This window comes from Eumetopias jubatus, unplaced genomic scaffold, assembly GCF_037043125.1.
Source record: "Eumetopias jubatus isolate StellerSeaLion01/CBP00866 unplaced genomic scaffold, mEumJub1_p1.0 scaffold_8, whole genome shotgun sequence".
Lineage (NCBI taxonomy): Eukaryota > Metazoa > Chordata > Mammalia > Carnivora > Otariidae > Eumetopias > Eumetopias jubatus.
In genome coordinates, this window is record NW_028274814.1 from 116,861,812 (window position 1) to 116,883,543 (window position 21,732).

At 39.4% G+C, this 21,732-nt stretch overlaps 1 protein-coding gene across 2 annotated transcripts in view; it reads right to left on the bottom strand.

The window, feature by feature from the left end:
- Positions 1–21,732, bottom strand: part of FGD6 (FYVE, RhoGEF and PH domain containing 6) — a 107,748-nt gene that overhangs the window by 30,963 nt on the left and 55,053 nt on the right. For both annotated transcript variants that reach the window (XM_028105386.2, XM_028105385.2), the window contains exons 6-8: positions 12,812–12,963; positions 10,163–10,319; positions 7,838–7,925 (exon numbers count right to left, since the gene is read on the bottom strand). In XM_028105386.2, the coding sequence (XP_027961187.1) occupies positions 7,838–7,925; positions 10,163–10,319; positions 12,812–12,963 (397 nt within the window). The remainder of the gene's footprint in view (positions 1–7,837; positions 7,926–10,162; positions 10,320–12,811; positions 12,964–21,732) is intronic.

A 21,732-nucleotide genomic window follows, 5' to 3' on the forward strand; every position in this document is an offset into this window, starting at 1 on the left:
TTTTGCTAGAGACAATTAGCCCTGGGTTAGAAAACAAATACTTGCTAAAGCACAAGTTTTGTTTTTCGGTAAGGATTTTTTAAAAAAATCATGCGTTAATATGATTCTGACCTTTTCTCGAATCTGCTTATTAGTCCGTTCATAGCTCAAATTAATAGCTTCAGAACACTCTAACAGATGTTTTTAATATCCCATTTTCTACCAACATGGGAAATCCTGGATTTCTAAAACCTAGAGGGAGTTAATACCATCCCAGACTGAAGGCAAAGATTACAGGAAAAGTAATATAATATGTCGTTAGTCACTTATAACATAAATATTTTGAACAAGATCAAAGAAAACTACCTGATCCAAATTTAATCAAAGTTCAAAGGACTGTTTTTTCCCCCTAAATATAGAAATGGAAAAGATATTTCAGAGGAATTTTTAAATTATGTTTTTCATTTTATTTTCTCGACATGATCCTCACTGATTCAACTTTTTTCAACACCACTGTAGTAACTTTCCACAAATAAAACTTTTTTTGTTGTTGAAATTTATCCTGCCTGTAACACAGAGACAAAAAAGATCTAAAAGGCTCACAGTCATCTCTGGATGGCAGAAGATAAAGAGGGGCTTTGTTTTATAATACTTATATGTTTTTTAATAGACACAAAAGATCCCTTTAAAGAAAAAAGGGGAACCTAACAAAAATAAATCCTCAAAATATACTCACTCAAACAAGTGATGAGATCAGTTTAATTTTCAGGACTTGAAGAAGAGCTCGGTGGAAGCTTGACTGGTTGGGAGTGGCCCTAAAGAGGACTACAGGCTCCATCAGAACAAGGACCACCTTGGTGTTTGCCAATGTATACAGGTGTCCAGCTCAAGGTCAGCCCATATAAATACTGATTAGTGAAAGAATCTGACCTTGAGGACAGGATTCAAGAGAGAGTAAAAAAACTACTTTTTTTTTTTTTTAAGATTTTATTTATTTATTTGACAGAGAGAGAGCACACACAAGCAGGGAGAGTGGCAGGCAGAGGGAGAGGGAGAGGGAGAAGCAGGCTCCCCGAAGAGCAGGGGGCCTGACATGGGACTTGATCCCAGGACTGTGGGATCATGACCTGAGCCGAAGGCAGATGCTTAACCGACTGAACCACCTAGGCATCCTAAAAAAACTACTTTTAAGCTACACTTAAAACATCCCATTACACGCCTGGGTGGCTAAGTCAGTTAAGTGTCTGCCCTTGGCTCAGGTCGTGATCCCAGTGTCCTGGGATCAAGCCCTGAGTCAGGCTCTCTATTCAGTGGGGAGCCTGCTTCTCCCTCTCTCTGTGCCTGCTACTCTGCCTACTTGTGCTCTTTCTCTGTCAAATAATAATAATAATAAATATATATACATATACACACACACACACACACACACACACACATATATATATATATACACATAAAAGAATACTACTACAGCTAGAACAAAGGAAAACGAGATTTGGGAAATTCTGGGTTATAACCTATGGCCCTCATAGTGAATAATAAGGTTCACCCCAGCCCCCTAAATTAAGACTTTGTTTTCTTAGAACAATTTTATGTTCACAGCAAAACTGAGAGGAAGGCATAGGGATTTCCCATATGCCCCCTTCCCTCGATATGCAGAGCCTTCCCCACTATCAATATCCCCCATCACAGTGGTATATTTGTTAGAATGGATGACACATCACAACCCCCTCAAAGCCCATGGTTTACATTACGGTTTACTCTTGGTGGTATACATTCTATGGGTTTGGACAAATGACAAGTATCTCCCATTACGGTAGGGAGAGTAAGTTTTCAACCTTCCTAATAAGCAGAATTAAAGTAGGTCTGTGAGAGAACAGAAAAAAATATTGATCTCTGCTCCCAATTCCTGGCGCAGAGCTCCTAAAACCCTTGTAATTTTTAAGTGATAAGAGCATTAGGAGCATCTTTTGTCCTAACATTTGGCCTTTGACCCTAGTTCTGACAGAACTCCTAAATCTCTTGGAACTTTCTAGGTGATAGGAATGTCTTTTATTGTAATGAAGTGACTCTGGGTGGGCTCCAGAATAGCTCCTAGATAAGGACTGGTCCCTAGAAAGATCAAGCCAGGATTATAAACTTGGAACTTTTAGCCCCATTCTCCATCCTACAGGAAGCGGGGAGGGCTAGAAGTGGAGTTGATAATGGATCATGACCACATGATGAAGCCTCCATAAAAGTCCCCAGGTGCAGGGTTTAGTGCTTCTAGTCGCTGAGCATGTGGAGGCACTGGGAGAGTGATGCCCAGAGAGGGCAGGGAAGCTCCAAGATCCTCTCCACATAGCTTGCTCTATGCACCCCTTCCACCTAGATGCTCACTTATAACGTTTATCCTACCCTTTTGTGATAAACCCAGCAAATGTAAATAAGCGTTACTCTGAGTTCTATGAGCCATTCTAGCAAATTACCAAACCCAAGGAGGGGATCAGGAGAGCCCAGATTTATAGCCGGTTGATCAGAAATTACAGGTGACAGCCTGGGACTTGCGAATGGCATATGAAGTTTGCAGGGGGGCAGTCTTGTGGGACTGAGCCCTGAACTCCATAGAACCGGACACTATTTCCAGGTAGATCATGCTAGAATTGAAACAAATTATAGGACACCTCGCTAGTGTCAAAGAGAATTGCCTGGTGTGGGACAAAACTACACACCTGGTGTCAGTACTGTGAGAGTGATGGTGGTGTGTGAGTAAAGGGGAGACATGGGAGGAGTATGTTTTTCCTTTTGGTGTCCTTGGAAAAGAGATGAAGTGACAATGTGCCAGGCTACATGAGGGTGGCGGTGGTGCTAAGAGGTAGCGCGACCAGAAGGAAGACACTGCCACAACCTGGCATGCGTTTAGAAAGGCCTGGTCTAGAACATAACAAGGGAAATGGAAAGAGCAGGAAGCAGAGGTAGGGGAAACCTCGTTGGCAGATACCATAACAGAGGAACGAGGAGGAAAGGGAAGCATTTCAGAGTCTTTTCCACAATTTTGTGCCTGGGTAACTGGAAGGGTGTTTTTAACTCTTAACAATTTATTGACCCATTCATCCATCCAACATTCAGGGGATTCTCAACCTCGTGAAAAGGAACAACGTTTAATTCCCTAAACCTTCCAGCTCAGTAGAGTCCCTGTTATGGGCCAGAATCTATGCCACGCCCAGAGTCAGGATAATAAAGACGGTCTCAACACTGAAGAGATGAGGAAGGACATAAGCAGAGGTAAAAAACTAATGCTGCTCCTATAACAGCACGTGTTTCCTTCCATTGCTTCTTCACTGTTGCCTCATGCTCCTAACTCTAAGTAGGTTGTGGGTCCCATACAGATTTCAAGATCTGGTTAGATTCATTTGCCTTGAGTGGCCAATATAAAGGTAAAATTTGTAAGTCTTTCTACTTAAATTAAGTAAATTACTTACTTTATTTTACCTTTTTTTTAAAAAGATAATTCTAATCTTAAGCATTCATCATACGACATATACATTTTCTTTAATCCTATTTTAGATTGAGCTTAAAAAAGTTCTACCAGGAATTTAGTTGGAAGTGTTTTTACTATGAAAGCCTAAGTAGAATACCCAGTTGAAGCCCAAATTATGTCCAGGAAGAAAACAGTGCAAGACAATAGGATGGTTGTCTGACTAGCAGGGGCAGGTCGCTGTATCTGGGAATTTCCAATTACCTCTCTCTAAAAGCATTCCAAAAGAAACTATCCTAGCTTATCTGTACTTCATCTCTACATTTTTCAATCTTCCCCTCTTAAGAAACCAAGGCAGGCACAAATCTACACTGAGTCAGGCAGCGATTCTTCCCCCTGTCTGCCTAAAACTCATTAATAAATCAAAGTTGTCAAAAGTTGCCCCAAATAGTCTCACTGTTCCTCTCTGCGCCTATATATTCTGTGCACTTGGAATTACTCCAAATTCTAAAATGAAAAAGTTGGGGGGACGGGAAGAAAAGGAAAGTATTTATCCCACAAGGCTGTTCAGAGGATTAAAACATTGAGCTTGTTTATCCAAAGATGAGGACCCAGTTAACTATCATGTTTAAATAGATGCAAACTTAAAGACTTAAAATCCAACTTCTAAAAATTTAAGTGCATGGACAGAGGGCACTTTGATAGCAACTGTAGAAATATCTTGCAAAGTAGGGAGCAATCAGAACATCACAAAAATGAGCACTGGAAAATCAGAATTTTAAATAAAAATATGAAACAAAACCATAGCATCACAACCTCCATGTGTCCTTAGGATTACATAACCATACGTACACTGCCATCAATACCATTTGTGTAGTCTTGGGAAGGCCATTTCAACATCTCCGAATGTGTCTTCCATTTAGGAGAAGACATCACCTCTGAAATTCTCTATCTCAATGTTGTCCTTCAGGCTAAAGATGTTTTGGCTAATGGGATGTTTCATTATTTGTTTATTTTTATTATTTTTAAAAGATTTTATTTATTTGAGAGAGTGAGGGAGAGCGAGCGAGAGAGCACAAGTAGGGAGAGAGGCAGAGGGAGAGGGAGGAGCAGGCTCCCCACTGAGCAGGGAACCTGATGTGGGACTCAATCCCAGGACCCTGGAATCATGACCTGAGCCAAAGGCAGACGCTTAACCGAGTCACCCAGGTGCCCCTAATGGGACGTTTTAAACGTAGCTTAAAATCAGCCAAAATTATTTCCTGAATGGCTTCCAAGGTAACCCAAACTGATCCAATTAATTGGGGTGCACTAAATGGTTGGTAAAGACTCACTCTTTGACCTCAAGGAGTTTATAATCAAATTAAGGAACCACTATTCAAATTAGAAAAATATTAGCAAATTCACAAGAAACTAAATACAGTTCCCCCCTTATCTGTAGTTTCACTTTCTATGGTTTCAGTTACACAAAGTCAACTGCTGTGCGAGTGGAGGCAGATGATGATCCTCCTAACACGTCACAGAAGGTCGAAGGCAACCTAAGGACACATAGTACCTATTGTCACTCACCTCCCTTCATCTCATTACATAGGCATTTTATCATCTCACATCATCACAAGGAGGGTAACCATAGTACGATAAGATGAGAGAGCACATTCACTTAATTTTGGTTACAGTATATTGTTATAATTATTTTATTTGATTATTACTGTTATTAATCTCTTACTGTGACTAATTTATAAATTAAGCTTTATCATAGGTATGTAGGTAGGGGAAAAAACAAAAGAGTATGCACACCGTATGGTACCATCCATGGTTTTAGGCATCCATTGGTGGTCTTGGGATATATCCCTGGTGAGTAAGGGGGGACTACTGTAAATATTTGCTAGGTCACATGGCACTAATAATAAGGGTCAGGGAGGACTGGAGTAATGAGAGATGGCTTCAAAAGCAAGGGGGGATTTCAGGTCAGGCTTGGAGGAAAAGGAAGAATTTGAATCAATGGAAGAAAAGGCAAAGGATGAAGAACATGAAGTCTATGTTATTTCTTTACAAAGTCTATGTTTTTTCTTAAACGTTAGTCCTGACTCTGTGACCTTGAACAATCCATTTATCACCATTACCCTTCAGTAAATCCACAATTACTGAGGGTCTACCATACATAAATAAATAATGGAGATTTTTCAACTTAAAGAATGGGTAAATGGCTTTAAGATTAAAGAAGAGGAAAGCTCAAAACTAAAACAAACCCAAGCTCACATTATGTTGCTATCATAAAACACATGAAATCTCTTCTCTTAAGAAAGAATTTTTTAACTTGCTTTTGCTACTTCATCATTTCTCAGTTAAAACCAACCTCTTCATGAATCCTAAATTAAATGTATGTATAACTTTTTTACTCAGATCAGTCATAGTGTGGGGGAAAAATTTTTTACATTAAAATTTCAGAGTCCTGCTCCATCCTTCTCTCATTGGAAACCACAGTAGTCTTTTACCACCAAAAACAGTATTTCATTCCACAGCTGTAGAAATAGCCTAAGCCATCTGATAGCTTCATTTATGATACAGCATTGAACTTATCTAGCAAAAACACAACACATGCATCGGTACTTCCTTCTGTCCTGTGTATTCTAAATCTCTGCCAAAAGCAGAGGAAAGAAAGTACAAATAGCCAGGATATCCTCAAATTATCTGGTTTGCCTTATGTCATTCCAGAGAAAAATCTAGTGTCTGATTCACAGTTAGAAATTCAAAGCAAACACTTGAAACACCTAGGGTAGTCAGGTCCTGATGCTGAAGGCAGGCCTTCCTCAACAGCACTTTGTCTTTTAAAAGGCAATGCAGGAAGGCTTTGCCTAAAGGAATAGCCGGAAATCCTGGCTTTCCAGCATTCACCTAACTCTATCCAACATAGTTCTTGGCTTATGAGAAAGGATTAAGGAAAGGAGCATGCACACCATTTTTAAAGAATACCCACAGGAACCAAGTACCTCAAAATCTATTTACATGATAAAATTGCTACAGATTGATTTACAGTTGTGGTGGCATTTTGATATTCTTATCCATTTTGACACAATTCTTTTTTTTATAAAGATTTCATTTATATATTTATTTGAGACAGACAGAGAGAGAGGGTGCGAGCAGGGGGAGGAGCAGAGTGAGAGAGAGAGAGAGAGACTCTTAAGCATAATCTGAGCTGAGCGGGGCTCGACGACAGGCTCGATCCCAATGACCCTGAGATCATGACCTGAGTTGAAACCAAGAGTCGGACGCTTAACTGACTAAGCACCCAGGCGCCCCATTTTGTCATAATTTTCAATACACACTATATATATGTATTAATTCAATGTACATCCACTATATTTTTTTTTTTAAGATTTTATTTATTTTTTTGACAGAGACAGAGCGAGAGAGGGAACACAAGCAGGGGGAGTGGGAGAGGGAGAAGCAGACTCCCCACGGAGCAGGGAGCCTGATGCGGGGCTCGATCCCAGGACCCTGGGATCATGACCTGAGCCGAAGGCAGATGCTTAACGACTGAGCCACCCAGGCACCCTACATCCACTACATTTCAACAAATACTCCAGAGGACCTAGTAGCATGTGCTGGATACTAGATTTGGTGTGAGACTGTATTAGCTTTGCTGTGATGTCAAATTCTTGTCTCTATAAGCCTGTTATTACATCTATGTAAATAATATTGTGACAGGCACGGCTATGGTGAAGACTTGGGAAAGCCAATGAATATAAAGCCCTGAGCGCAGTGTATGCCTTCACTCAACTCACAGCTTTCCTCTCTTCTTCATTTTTCTTTTATTATAGCAGTAAGCCAGATAGACACAGCCCTGTAATCTTGATGCTTACAGTCTAGCAGAAGATACAGACAATGACCATGACAACAACATAGTAATGATGACGATAAGGGTACAACTACTATTAATAGCAGCTGATACTGATTTAGAACTTACTATGACCAAAGCACTATTCTAAGCACACCGCTCATTAATCAGTCCTTACACCCTCCAAGGTAAGTGACCGGGGCAACAACTGTTGCTACATGAATATGTGGGAGTGACTCCCTACAACTCAATCTTGACTGGCTGGGAAAGGACATTCTTGGGATTAATAATATTAACCAGGTAAAACGATGCAGGGATGTGGGGTTGGGAGAGTACAACGTACACATGTGAGTGCCCAGAGCACAGAATGCATGCAGGGACGATTGAAGAACCGAGAGAAGTGTAGTTCTGGCGATATGTACATGAAGTTGTAATCAGTCTATAGATCCGTATATTAGATAAGGGGTTATTGGAGTGTTAGGAAGAGAGGCGTTCTTAGGAGAGGGAGAGTTTCATAAAAGCAGTGTCAGCGGGTCGGCTGGCAAACTGCCGAAGAAGCCCACCTGTCAGGAGCAGCCTGTACTGCGGGATCCGCTGAACTGGCTTGAGCAGGTAGTGCTTGAGGGCCAGATTAGCACAGCGTGGGCTCATCTGAAAGGAAAACGTATCCAGAGTAAACACAAGCATTCTTTTAAGAAGCAAGGGATCCAGATTCAAGTGCCCAGGAAGCCAAACTTTAGAAAGCCAACAACTCTGGAAGGGGACTCATGGGGAAGCTCCCTTTATTCTAAGGCGCAGCTATTAAGTCACAGCTGACTCACCAGCTAGCCCACCCCTCTCTCCCGCAGGGAGGTCTTTGAAGTCCCGGGCTCACTCTCACAGACAGGGGTGGCTGCAGCCTGCTCCAGCTCAGTGAGAGCCTACCATACTCAGCAGCTGCCACTTAGCAACTATTTGCCAGTGTATCCACAAGCACAAACAGACCCTAAAGAATTGCATGGCCCTCAAGATAAGGCAGAAGAAATACAGCTACTGGGAACTGGACTCAAATAATAAGCAGAGCCTACGGTCAATATACCCATGATAACAATTGGTGGTAGTGGGGAGTGTTGCAGAAACTAAAGATAACCTGAAAAGCAGCCCTGCTGAGCATACTTTTTGTAATAAGCCTGATGGATGTAAAATTTCTTTCTCAGATGAATGGTTATAAAAGACAGTTCCCAAATCAGCATTCTAGAGAGACATTTTGATTCCAGAGCCATTCTAACTTGACCAAAAGGACATTTGATTTTGCCTTTAAAACTCTTTTCCTTAGTATGTACAACAGACACTTCTGCCCAATCCTAGGCTTCGCATTCTCCGACACAGGAATGTACTGTGAGGTGGCATCAAAATGGCCAAATGAAAATGTCCCTGCATCCTAAGATGTCTTCTACTTCTACTTCTTCCACAGCTCAGGTGGGTGGGAAAGAGTTTTCTTAGATTTGCTCAGATCATTTCATCTTTTTCTAAATATGCACCTCTAGGGTCTGGTACACAGAATAATTAGAAAGTTATAATGAGGGGCACCTGGGTGGCTCAGTTGTTAAGCGTCTGCCTTTGGCTCAGGTCATGGTTCCAGGGTCCTGGGATCGAGTCCCACATCAGGTTCCCTGCCCCGCGGGAAGCCTGCTTCTCCCTCTCCCACTCCCCCTGCTTGTGTTCCCTCTCTCGCTGTCTCTCTCTTTGTCAAATAAATAAATAAAATCTTTAAAAAAAAAAGTTATAATTATACCGCATTTAAGAAAGCGTCTACCATGCAAGCACCATTAACGAAGACAGCTAATTTTCCCCTGTCTTATGTTCTTTTGCTGCCAAGGCAACGGAACAACGCACTGGACACTGATGAAAACCTGGGTCAATTATCAGTTGCCATAGCTATAGAAATCACACTTCCTTTCTTAACAGCATGAAAACATCAGAGGAGAGGAAAAGAAAAAAAAGGAAAAAAGACAACAAATGATTTTAAATTTGTGTTTAATGTACAAATAAGAAATCAGCAATATCTTACTACTTCTAAAACTTTTCTAGTTTTGCGTGACTAGAATTCGCTGATTTTTTTTTTTTAGTTACAAAAGAGAGAAATGAGTATTAAAACATATAATAATTCACATTTTACCCAAGACTGGGGGAAGGACTTAAATTTTAGTTAAAACTAATTTTTAAGAGATGTATTATATCATTTATCCCCAATCAAATCAGGCTTGTACCCTCATAGCTTTGAGTCCAAACACAATGCTTTGGTTATAAACACGTTATTAATTTTTCTTAACTTTGACACTGAACCTGTGTTACTTATTTATCTAAAGGGAAACAAATTACATTTCCCATCCTTCACTGTAGATTAGTTGTGAGAAGAATAAAAGGAAAGGTTGAGTTAAAAGTAAGAAATGTTTCTAGAGTAGTCAAATTCAGAGACAGAAGGATATAATGGTGGTCACCAGGGGCTGGGAGAGGGAGAATGGGATGCTGTTTTAGCCATAGTTTCAGTTTTGCAATGTTAAGATGAAGACAGTTGTAGAGACTGGTTGCAAAACAACGTAAAGGTACCTAATGCCCCTGAACTATACACTTAAAAATGGTTAAGATGGTTAAGTTTTATTTTATGTGTATTTCTCCACAATTAAGAAAAAGGAGACCGATCAACATATTCTAGCATGCCATCATAGATTTTTCAAAATTAAATCTTGTACACACTTTCTCACCTTTTAATTTGTTCAGCCCCTCTTTGATTTTGAAGGGATTATACTTTAATATTTTTTTGTTTTCAACAGTTACAAATTATTACAGCTTTTAAAACAAAAAAAATAAAGAAAAAAGTGTTCAACATTATATGGAAGCAAAAATACCTCAAAATCTCTAACAACAGCAGCAAAAGCTGGGTTCTTCTTGCACTGCTCATCCAGCAAAGCTATATTTTTGTCAAATTCTTTGATGTACGTGGAATACATTTTTAGATATGGTCCCTTCTTTACAAAGATATCAGCAATTCTATGTTGTTCAGTCCTAAGATAAAGAAGAGATACACAAAAACATGAAAAGAGTCATTAACGTCTCCAAAACATATCCCACATCCAATGAGAGTCCCGTGTCTAAGCCATTAGGGTGTGCTCTTCTCCCTTCTTTTAAGACATCTCCTATCCCCAAATGCCTACTCTTCACCATTCCCACTGCCACCATCACGTCGCCTGGATTTTGCCAGCCCTCTGACTGGTCTCCCACTTCTACCATCTCATCCTACTGTGCAGCCAGAGAGTCTAAAAACCTAAATTACACCATGTGACTTCCAAGGGCCTCCTATGGGACTCAGCAGGAAAACAAACTCCTTCCCTTGGCTTACAAAAGCCCCACTGGTCCTGCTGCTGCCTACTTTTCTGACCCATTTCATGCTTCTCTCCTTCTTTCTCAGTCCTCTCCAACCACAGTGGCCATCTTTATATTCCTTTGACATACAGAGTCATTCCCACTTTGCAAACTTTTACTAATGGCTTTGCATGCTGGGAAATAGGAAACCCTGGCCAGTTCTTCCATTTAGTTCAGATGTCACGTTAAAGTCCTTTCCTTTCCAGAGGGCCTTCCTTGGTCAGACAATCTTCACTTGCCAGCACGTCATCTTATTTTACATCTTTCCAGATATTGCTTGTATCTTGTTTCTTGTCCATTTTTCCAGTTCTCCCCCCACTAAAATATCTACTCCATGAGGGCAAGAGCCTATCTATTTTGTGCAATGTGATGCTCCCGCCATGCTTAGAGCCCTGACCAGCACACCAAAGATAACTCAAAACCTTGTTGAATGCAGAAATGAAGTATTTCAACAGTTACTAAAAGCCAATGTAAAAATAAATGTTATTTTAGAAAGCATACTAAAACCAAAGAGTATGTCTTAACTTGAAGGCCCCTGAGAGAAAAATATTTTAGTAAGTAGAAAAATTCTTATCCAAGGATTAGAAGAATTTTATGTCAGTAACAAGTGTAGCTTTTCCCATAAATATCGTTTTAGCTGTCCCTTTCATCAATTTAGTCTGTTCTTAGGAATGCTTAATACTTTAATGCAGAACATCTATCAATCTAAACTTGAGAAAACCTTTACACAAGCAAAAAATAAATTTAAACCTCTTTTAACACCCGCTTGCATAAATATGTGTATCTTTTAAAGGCAACTGAGTCATTTTACTTTTTTTTAAAAATTTTTATAAGAATGACCAAGTATGTATAGGAAAATTCTTTGTAATCACATTTTATTTCTATTGTGACTTTTAAAAATACCTTTTAGTCATTCCTCAGTCCTTAACCCTGTTTTATTTTACACTTAGGCTGCTGCAGCTAGGAATTAATCACTCATCTAACATATTTTCCCAACATGCAGAGGCACGATATTTCCAAAACGGGCAAGAGGTATTTTTCTAGAAAAGAAAGCTTACGGGGAAATTTTGATCATGAAAGTAGGTGACACTATTTTGTTATGCTAATCATTTGGGGCTCCCCAGGGACAATAAATTCAAAACCCCTAGAACAAATTTTCTACATATTTCCAAAGATGTCACCAAAGTGTCTGCTTACTTTCTACAACCCAGGGAAGTAGTTAACCTTTTGGTATTCTTTTCCAGTTTGGAAATCTACTACAATGATATAAACATGTAAATTTTCTTTTTTTTTTTTTAAAGATTTTTATTTATTTATTTGACAGAGAGAGATAGCGAGAGCAGGAACACAAGCAGGGGGAGTAGGAGAGGGAGAAGCAGGCCTCCTGCCGAGCAGGGAGCCCGATGTGGGACTCGATCCCAGGACCCTGGGATCATGACCTGAGCCGAAGGCAGACACTTAATGACTGAGCCACCCAGGTGCCCCACATGTAAATTTTCTAAACCAAACAAATCTATTATCTCAGTGAATGGCCTATTTCCCAAAATGTAAAGAAAGACTCATGAAATTCTAGAAAAGATAATGAAGCATTTAAAAACATTTTAATGTGAATATATCAAGTAAACTCCCTCAATCTTAAAAACCTTGATTATCACCTACAGAAAGTTAAATTGGCTGAATATGGACCTTCTTGTTTTTGAGGCAGTATTACCAAAGAATTTAAACATTTCTAGAATTGAGGTCAGTGCGTCAAGTTTGTGAATTTCAGCCATCTAAAATGACCAATCTATGGGCGCCTGGGTGACTCAGTCAGTTAAGCGTCAGCCTTCACTCAGGTCATTTTTCCAGGTCCTGGGATCTAGCCCCATGTCTGGGAGTCGGCTTCTCCCTTTGCCCCTCCCCCTGGCTCATTCTCCCTCTCTTCCCCCGACTCTTTCCCTCTCACTTGCTCTCTCTCAAATAAATAAAATCTTGGAAAAAAATAAAATAAAATGACCAATCTACAGGTAACTGCCAAGAAATTCAATACACTGAAACAACTCAATGTAAAGAACACCACCTCTCTGTCACAAGCCGGGCCCTTATGGCTTCATCTAAAAGTGGAACTCTGGGAAAGCTGGTCAGTCCATTTTTACCAGTTTGACATTCTTTCCTCCAGTTCCTTCAGGAGATCCCGGTTGAGCTCATACAGCTGAGGCAAGTAGTACAAGATCTGATTTAGGATCCGGTCCTCAATCACGGGTTTCCCAAGATGCCTGGAAGCATGGGCCACGGCGTCTCGGAAATCCTATTACAGTTCAGAGGAGGAAAAATAACATACATAGACATATAATTTGACATAAAGCTCTTTCCCCCAGTGCTTCCCTTTAAAACAACATAAATCACAAACTGTATTTTCCAAGTAGAATTACAAATTGAAAGTGCCTACTTCCTCTATCCCACTTAGCTAGATAGAAAAAAACAAAAAACAAAAAACCCACCACAACAAAGTGGCTAGGGTAGATATTTGGTTCTAAAACAGTCTGTATGTTTCTCTTAAATCTTCTGATCTCCAAACTTCGTAATTATATTAAAGGGTATCTGGAAATTGTATTGCAACTCTAAGTAGCCTTTAAACTTATTCCAATAGTGCTACATGAATACAGTCCATTCATTTTAGAAGTCCCCAAGAGATCTTACTTAATTTTATTATGGAAAGTCCCTTTGTTCACTTTCAGTAATTATTTCCCAACAAGAGCATCCTAGGTAAGGCATGTGGAGGAGACTGGCACATTCTTGATAATCAGAGAATACTAGATCCAGTATTACTGTGTTTCCCTGGGCTAGCCTCATTTTCCTCATCTGTTAAGTGGGTTATGAGACTTTCATATCGCACATCATCAGATAACACACTTAAAAGTTTTTTGCAATGTGTTTGGCACACAGAATCAACAAAATATTTTCACTATGGACCTTAAACTCTCCTCTCCCTCCTACTGACTTCTCGATACATTCACCAGTATTTACATTTTTCACAAATAAAAAATTTTCTCTTTGTATATTCTTTTCTGTCAGCTTTTCCCTGGACAATTATTTATATACCATGTTTTAAGACAAGTCCACACCATCCCATCCTGTCACTGCAGAGGACTTGGAAAGGGTGGTGGTGTCTGAGATCCTAATTGTCTGGTTTCACCCTATCTTGAGGCCCACCCTCGGGATAAGTAAAACAATAGTGGAATCTGTTCCAAAGTCCTAAGGACTCAAAAACAGAGACTGTTCCTTCTCAGAAACAGCAGGTTTAATTAAAACCTTAAAGCAAAGGTTGGGTAAAACAGACTCTCTGCTAGGCTTCAGCTTCCTTTATCTTTATTTCTAACTACTTTCCCTTCAGGGATTCACTGGGCAAATGTGATAGACAAAAAAGAAACTGGTTTCTCCCCTGATCTCTTCAACCACTTGCCTCCAACATACATATATTAACCATAGGCATTTCTTATGCTTCTTGTAAAGGACAAAAACCTTATGTAAAACTTAAAAGTACATGAAAGGATTCCTTTCCTAAAGGATGGTCATTTCAGACAATTCAAACCCTCCTGTGCTGAAAAGGTGCTGATAAACCCTTCACTCAGGCTTCAATTCCTGGGACTAACTTTATTGGTCCAACAGTCACATTGGCCCAAAGGAACCAAGTACTTAGAGCAGTAACTAAAGAACTACTTTTACAGCTAATTACTGTAATATAAAATAGGAATTTGTAACTTGCATAAAATCCAATCCGGAAAACCACACAAAACATCTCCAGAAACCAAATGGATATTGGCCAAATTCCACCTCCCAGCAGCTTGTTTCTATTAGCATTCACATTTACTAAGAGAAAATAGAGCTACTTAATGCTTTTGAAAGCCATTAGATTTTTCCATCAGGCAGAACTACAGAATATATTTACATGTCACAAATAACTTCCTCAATTGTAGAAGTATTCAAAGCACAGTTAAACATCTTCTATAGTACTTTTTTTTTTTTTTGGTACCAGTTTAATGATTACTATAACTTAAATGCAAAAATTCCTTGTCCAGCAAAGCAATAAGCACTGCCCTTTCTTCTGGTAGAGTAAATGATGAATATGTTTGTCCCCTGGCAGCAAGATGACTTTTATTTTCCAGTTGGAAGGTATTTCCTCAGTCACAACAGTGAGAATAGCCATTAAGCAGCTAAGTAGCTTAAGGACCCTATTTGACACGGCTTTTGCCAGACTCTTGGATTCCATATGTCTGCCACCATTGCCAAAAGGGAAACTTGTTTATTTAAGAAACATTCAACAGAGGCCAGCCAAATTCACACTGGGCTGACCAGTGAGAGGGCCGCCTCTAACTAGAGGTCTGTCACATATCAGGCAAAGTGTCACTTTTTCCAGTATTAGAGGATGATGACAGGTAGGTCTGGATGAACTAGTGGCCCATACTGTCCTTGTTAAAATTATGAGTAGCACGATTAAATACAATAGAAATTTAATAATTAAAAGGGCCAAAGAGGGGCGCCTGGGTGGCTCAGTTGGTTGAGCGTCTGCCTTCCGCTCAGGTCATGACTCCAGGGTCCTGGGATAGAGCCCCGCATGGGGCTCCCTGCTGAGCAGGAGGCCTTCTTCTCCCTCTCCCACTCCCCCTGCTTGTGTTCCCTCTCTAGCTGTGTCTCTATCAAATAAATAAAATAAAATAAAAAATCTTTAAAAGAGCAAAAGAAGAACAATAGAGATGAAAGGAATTTAGAGTTTCTATCTACCTATTACAAATTCTTCCTAGGACTCAGGAAGTTACATATTCTTTTTTTTTTTTTTTTAAGGATTTTATTTATTTATTTAAAGAAAGAGCATGTGTGTGCACATGCACATGCATGAGGGAAGGGGGGAGGAGCAGAGGGGGAGGAAAAGCATCTCAAGCAGACTCTGGGCTGAGCGCAGAGCCCAATGCAGGGCTTGATCTCCCGACCTGAGCCGAAGCCAAGAGTTGGACATTTAACTGATTGAAGCAGCCAGGTGCCCCAGGAAGTTATATATTCTAAGTAGGCATTACTAGGGCCATCAATTAGTCTTCAGGGTACCTTTTTGAAAAGAGAAAAGGGCCTCCTCTTACCCAAGGCCAATGCAACTCACACCAAGGCCTTCATAATTGTACATATCAGCTCTGGCCCAAAGCTCATCCCCTCACCTCTTGGGTCACCATTCCCTGAAAGCAACCTACTATGGCCCCGGTGCCAGATGTAACTAATTCACATAAGAACTACACGCAGAATCTTTAACTTCTCTGTTCTTCATGAACCTCAACCATTTCCAGAACTGCTGCCACTAGAAGGAGGAAAACATTTTTTTTTTTTTTAAATAAAAAGGATGATTACAACATATGTCTGGTTATTTTTCTAAATGCTAACAGCCAGGATAATTTGGGAAAGTGTGATGACACTTCAGAGCCAGAAGCAAAACTATTTTTGGGCAGAGGAATTTAAATTCCCCAACACCTCCTTGACTAAATCAGTGAGGATGCAAGACCACACGACTGGCACTTCAAAAATTAGATCCAGAGTATACTTTTCCACACTGGAAAAGCTGGGTAATTAAAATGGAAGGGGTGTGGAAACTGGGGTGTGAAAATGTGAGGCAAGCAATAGAGTTTACTGATATCAATCACATGTACTTCAGTCTGTGCTTCCAACATAAAACCCACCAAAGATTCTGTATGTAAAATGGAACCACCTACACTCCAGTTTCTCATTACAGTAACCAAATGTCTGTTCAACTTGGCACTTTTAGAAATAGAAATAGGCTCCTGAATTATAAAGCATATCATAATATTATTCTTAATAATTCCCAGAAAATCTACAAATGAGAACCAGATCCACTTCTAAAACACATTCAGTTCCTTTGAGGTAGTAACATACTAGCCTTACAAGCTCTGATCACTTGGGCAAGACCTAAGCAAAAATCAATGCAAATAAAGTCATGTATGAACATCTAAAGCAGTGAAGCACAGAACAGATGGTCTTATTCATCGGGTCAGGCTTTACGTCTCTGGTGCCAAAGAGAAGTAAGGGACTTAATTAAGCTGTCCGGACTGGGCTTCCTGACCTGAGGGCATTACTTAACCACTATGATGACACAGTGGATTACAAAGACTAAATGGACATACGGATGGACAGGGAACTCTGCAGGGCTCCCTGCCTTCATAAAGGGCATTAAGAATCACTTCATATTAAGCAAAAGCAAAGCAGCTGTGAAGGTCAAAGAGCTATGATAAATATGCAGAAAGGAGTGTGAAACTATGAAGTACATGTAGAGGGGGTAGAAAGTACTAACATTAACAATTTGATTTTGTTACTAAATTAAAATATCTGACCAATGAAATGATTCCTCCCTCTCGGTATGCTCAGACCTGGTGATATTATGCATAGTCATCAATGTATGCAAACTGTATAAAACATGACCAAAACCAATCCTTTATCTCCAGTCTCTAACTCCCTTAACAACATTAACGGGCAATCATCATAATATATCCTAAGTGACCAATATCTAGCTTCATTCTCCTCTTTAGATGATGAAAAACTAGAATTTCTCTGGTTTCTTGGGCCAACTGAAAGAATTCTGAAAACAAGCTCATATACCCAAAGATATACTACTATTCCCATGCTAGAAATTACAAGTAATAATTTTTAATCAATTTCTGAACAATCACTAAATGCAAGGTCTCAGAGAGACCAGAGTTCAAAGTCTGGCTTTGCCATTTAGTAGTGGGTTATGTTTGCCAATTAGTTTTCTTCATTTAAGAAACAGAAATAACATCCATTTGATAGGGTTGTTAAGAGGATTAAAATAGACAATTTATGTAACATAGTTTTAGCATACTTCAAGGCACACAGAGAGTGCTCAGAAGGCCATTTATTTAAGTAAAGAAGATTTGATTAATAATGATCACACGAGTATCATTTATGATCCACAAGTCCCTAAAAGTTTGGAAAGAGAATGCTGAAGTAGAGGCATATCATGAGAAGGAAATACCAAAGTAGGGAAAACAAACACCTCAGCAGTATGACAAAGGGGCTCTTAACAATGACTTCATTCAGTGAAGGGCAGTCACATGAAGGAAGCTGCTCAGAAAGTAAAGGTTAGGCAGCCATGTGAAGAGATGCTAAAAGAGCATTCTTTACCACTAAAGAAGAAATAAATTATCATTAAATGGTTAACAAGACTCAAAAGACAGGGTGTATTCAGTAGAAAAGGATGAGGTTATTTTAAGACGGGGGAAAAACTGAAAGGTTCTGTGAGAAAGTCTTCTATTCTTTTTTATAATGCATTTTAAAAAAAGGAAAGATATATTTTAGCTACAAACAGACACACAGATGTCCAAGTAACTTTGCCTCTAACTCTATGGATTTTATTGAGAATCCTTCAAATTTTTAAGGTGTGTCCCAACCTAAAGAAATGAGTGAGGCAAAAATGCTTCATTACTACTTTACTACTTAATTCGCCCATCTTTGTCAAAAGAAGACCTCAAAATCTCTGATCATTCTCTTGCAAATATATATATATATTTTTTTAAATCATGCTATTTGAACAATCATAAGCCTGTTTATTAAACCAGTCTCCCATCAAAGGGAAAATAACATAATAAAAACAACAAAAACTGTTATCACTTGCACTGAACTATATTAAGTATCTAAGGTGTTTTACCTATAAAATGTGCACTTATATACAATACAATAGCAACCTCGGGATTGGACAACATCTGCTACAACAGGGAAAAACACATATAAACAACTAGAATTTTACCAAGTACTATTTTATTCATCATTTGTCTATCATTCATTCAACAGATATGAATTTACTGGTATAAGAATCAATGAAACATAAAAATCCCTGTCTTCATGGAACCTACCTTCTAGTGGAGGAAGAAACTTAGTAGGGTCTGTTTCAGGAACAAAGTATTTTGATTGAGTTAAAAGTTTATTTGATAACATCATAATTAAATAGTATGCATTTTAATTTATATAAATAAGTTCTGAATAACAGAGCAATTTATTTTGAAGGCCCTCCACTTACCCTGCAGCTAAAACTATTTAAGTGCTTAACATTTATTTTGCATGATCTCAATTAATCGGCACATCCACTTTATATTTTTTTAAGATTTTATTTTTTTTTAAAGATTTTTATTTATTTGACAGAGAGATAGAGAGCACAAGTAGGCAGAGTGGCAGGCCGAGGGAGAGGGAGAAGCAGGCTCCAACTGAGCCACCCAGGCGCCCTAAAGATTTTTTTTTTTAAGTAATCTCTACACCCAATGTGGGACTCAAACTCACAACCCCAAGATCAAGAATCACACACTCCACTGACTGAGCCAGCTAGGTGCCCCCCATCATCATACCAACTTTATGCGATTATTATTATTCCCATTTTCCAGAAGAAACCAACGCTTGACTAATTTGTCCAAGAGCACATAGTGGCAGAGGCAGAATTCTTAACCACTGATCAATTAGTCACACTCACTCATTTCACTGAAAGCCTTCCAATGAAGAGGAATGATGCTAGGTGCTGGAGATAGGATCCCTGCCCACAGCTAGCTTACATTTTAGTAGAGTAGACCAAAAATAAACAAGTAAACAAACAAATATACAAATTATATTAAATGCCAAGAAGAACATGAAGGGAAAGTGAAAGAGGAAAGGATAGTCAAGGAAGGCCTCTCTGAGGAGGTTGCATTAAGCCCAAATTGGAAGAATAAAGAAAAAACTAGCTATGAAGGAAATGAAGAACAAAGATTCCAGGAAACTGCAGTAGCAAGAGCTGTGAGCCGGAATAACCTTAGCACCGAACTAAATGCTGGAAGGAGGCCTGTATGGCCAGAACGTGGTCATCAATGAGTGAAAGAACACCCCTCTTTCCCCAGCATCTCATCTTAGCAAGAGTCCAAATCACATAACACCTTCTAGGCAGAGGGAACCATAATTTAATGACCCAACAAGAGAAAAGGCAATCATTATGCCAAGACAATAACCAGGACTATCAAAGCAGACTGGGACATAAGGCCATTCTATTCACTAGCCTTGGGGAGTAACGTGGACTTTATTCTTAATGCAATGGGAATCATTTAAAGGGTTTTAAGCAGGGGAGTGACAAGCTCTAATACATATTTTAAAAAAACAACTCTTAAAAAAGGAAAAAAAAATCGTTTAAGAAACAGATTGGGAAAAGGGTGAGAATGGAAACAGGAGTCCCTGTGAGGAGGCTGGAATGGTTGTCTGTTTAAGAGATGATATTCTGGACTCGGTGGCAGTAAAGTGGGAATAGAATCAGTAGGTTCGCTGATGGGTTGGCTGGAGAAGTGAGTGAGAGGGAGAACTAAAGAACAAATCCGAGTTTTCTGGCTTTGGCAGCCACAGGGATAGCACTACCATTTTGAAAAGGGAAACACTGGTATTGGGTACTGACTTAGAGACACTGTGCCCTACTGGACTTTTTAAAAAATCTAGTTCAGAGGCGCCTGGCTGGCTCAGTTAGTAGAACATGTGACTCTTGATTTTGCGGTTCCAAGTTCGAGCCCCATGTTGGGTGTAGAGATTACTTAAAAATAAAATCTTAAAAAAAAAAAAATCCAGTTCCAAGTCCAGGAGCTCATGGCAGATACTGCAGAGCAGTATCACAATAAAACCCTAATTGTAAAGTCTTGCCACTACTGCTACAGGCCTAGTTTTTCCTCACAAACACCAGGCAGATGAATCAAAGACCTCAACTGAATATACTGGCTCCTAGAATCTTGAGTTGATTTTAAATAGCATGCCTCCATCCAAGCCTACTTCCTTCCAATGTCGTAATAACTTAAATGATGAAATTCTTTCGTCTAGATTTTAAGTTTTTTTCTATGAACTATGTCACCTAGTTCAGCAAATTCTAAACAAAGAAATGTCAGTGAGCTACAGTGATATATTAAAGTGATACATAAAGTGTTAGTGAGCTACAGTGACAAATTTAAATTTTAAAAAATATTGGACATATTGCACAGTGCAGATACTGAACATGTCTGTCATCATAGAAAGATCTATTAATGCCATTCTAGAGTTGCTAATACAGAAAACTATTCATGGGAAATCACGTGTAACTGAAACAATAGCTTTTCCCAAGCCACTTGGATACCTGGTTTATTTCCAAAAAAAAAATCCACTGGATTATCTAAAAAGCCTGTTATTTAGATATTTTAAATCAGTCATATTCTAGGATATAACACAGACATGAACTCACTTTTATGAAGTCAGATAGCAGTAGTGCTCAGGATTAAAACTATCCATGTACTACCTTTGTGGGGTCCTTTTGGTAGAAGGGTAAATATGAGCTTTAACAGTGTGGTGGGGGTGGTGAAATGAAACAAGAGACTCTTTTTGACTTTACCCACGATATGCTGGTAACAAGCCTCTCCTAGTAATGGCTCTCACCTGGCTAATGCTCTGTTGTTAACATTCCCATTAGAGCCAGGCTCTGCTGAGTTAACATTTGCACATACCAGACAGGATGTTAACATGAGGTTGGCAGATGATCTACTCTCACTCCTACATTAAAGGCTTAAGAGGTTTTGAAAATGTACAAATCAAGATGGGTTTTAGATGATTCACTCTGTTCAACACCATCTGGTAAGAGGCCAAGGCCATCCATGAGATCTATAAGATCTGAGATGATACGGGAAATACTTCAGTCTGCTGTCCATTCGTATAGTATTTATGATTTGTTTATGATTTGTTCCAAAAATACAGGGGTAAGAACAAGGCACATAGTTTTTAATAATCAAGTAAATAAACTAATGAAGCTTGTTTTTTTGAGAGAGGGAGCATGCATGAGTGCATGCAGGTGAGCAGGAAGGGGGAGGGGCAGAGGGAGAGAGAGAATCTTAAACAGGCTCCACACCCAGCACAGGAGCCTGGGGCTCCATCTCATGACCCTGAGATCCTGACCTGAGCTGAAATCAAGAGCTAGCCAGGGACCCCATTAAACTAATGAAGCTCTTAATTGCTTCTCTACCTACTGGAATCAGAACTTCCTCAT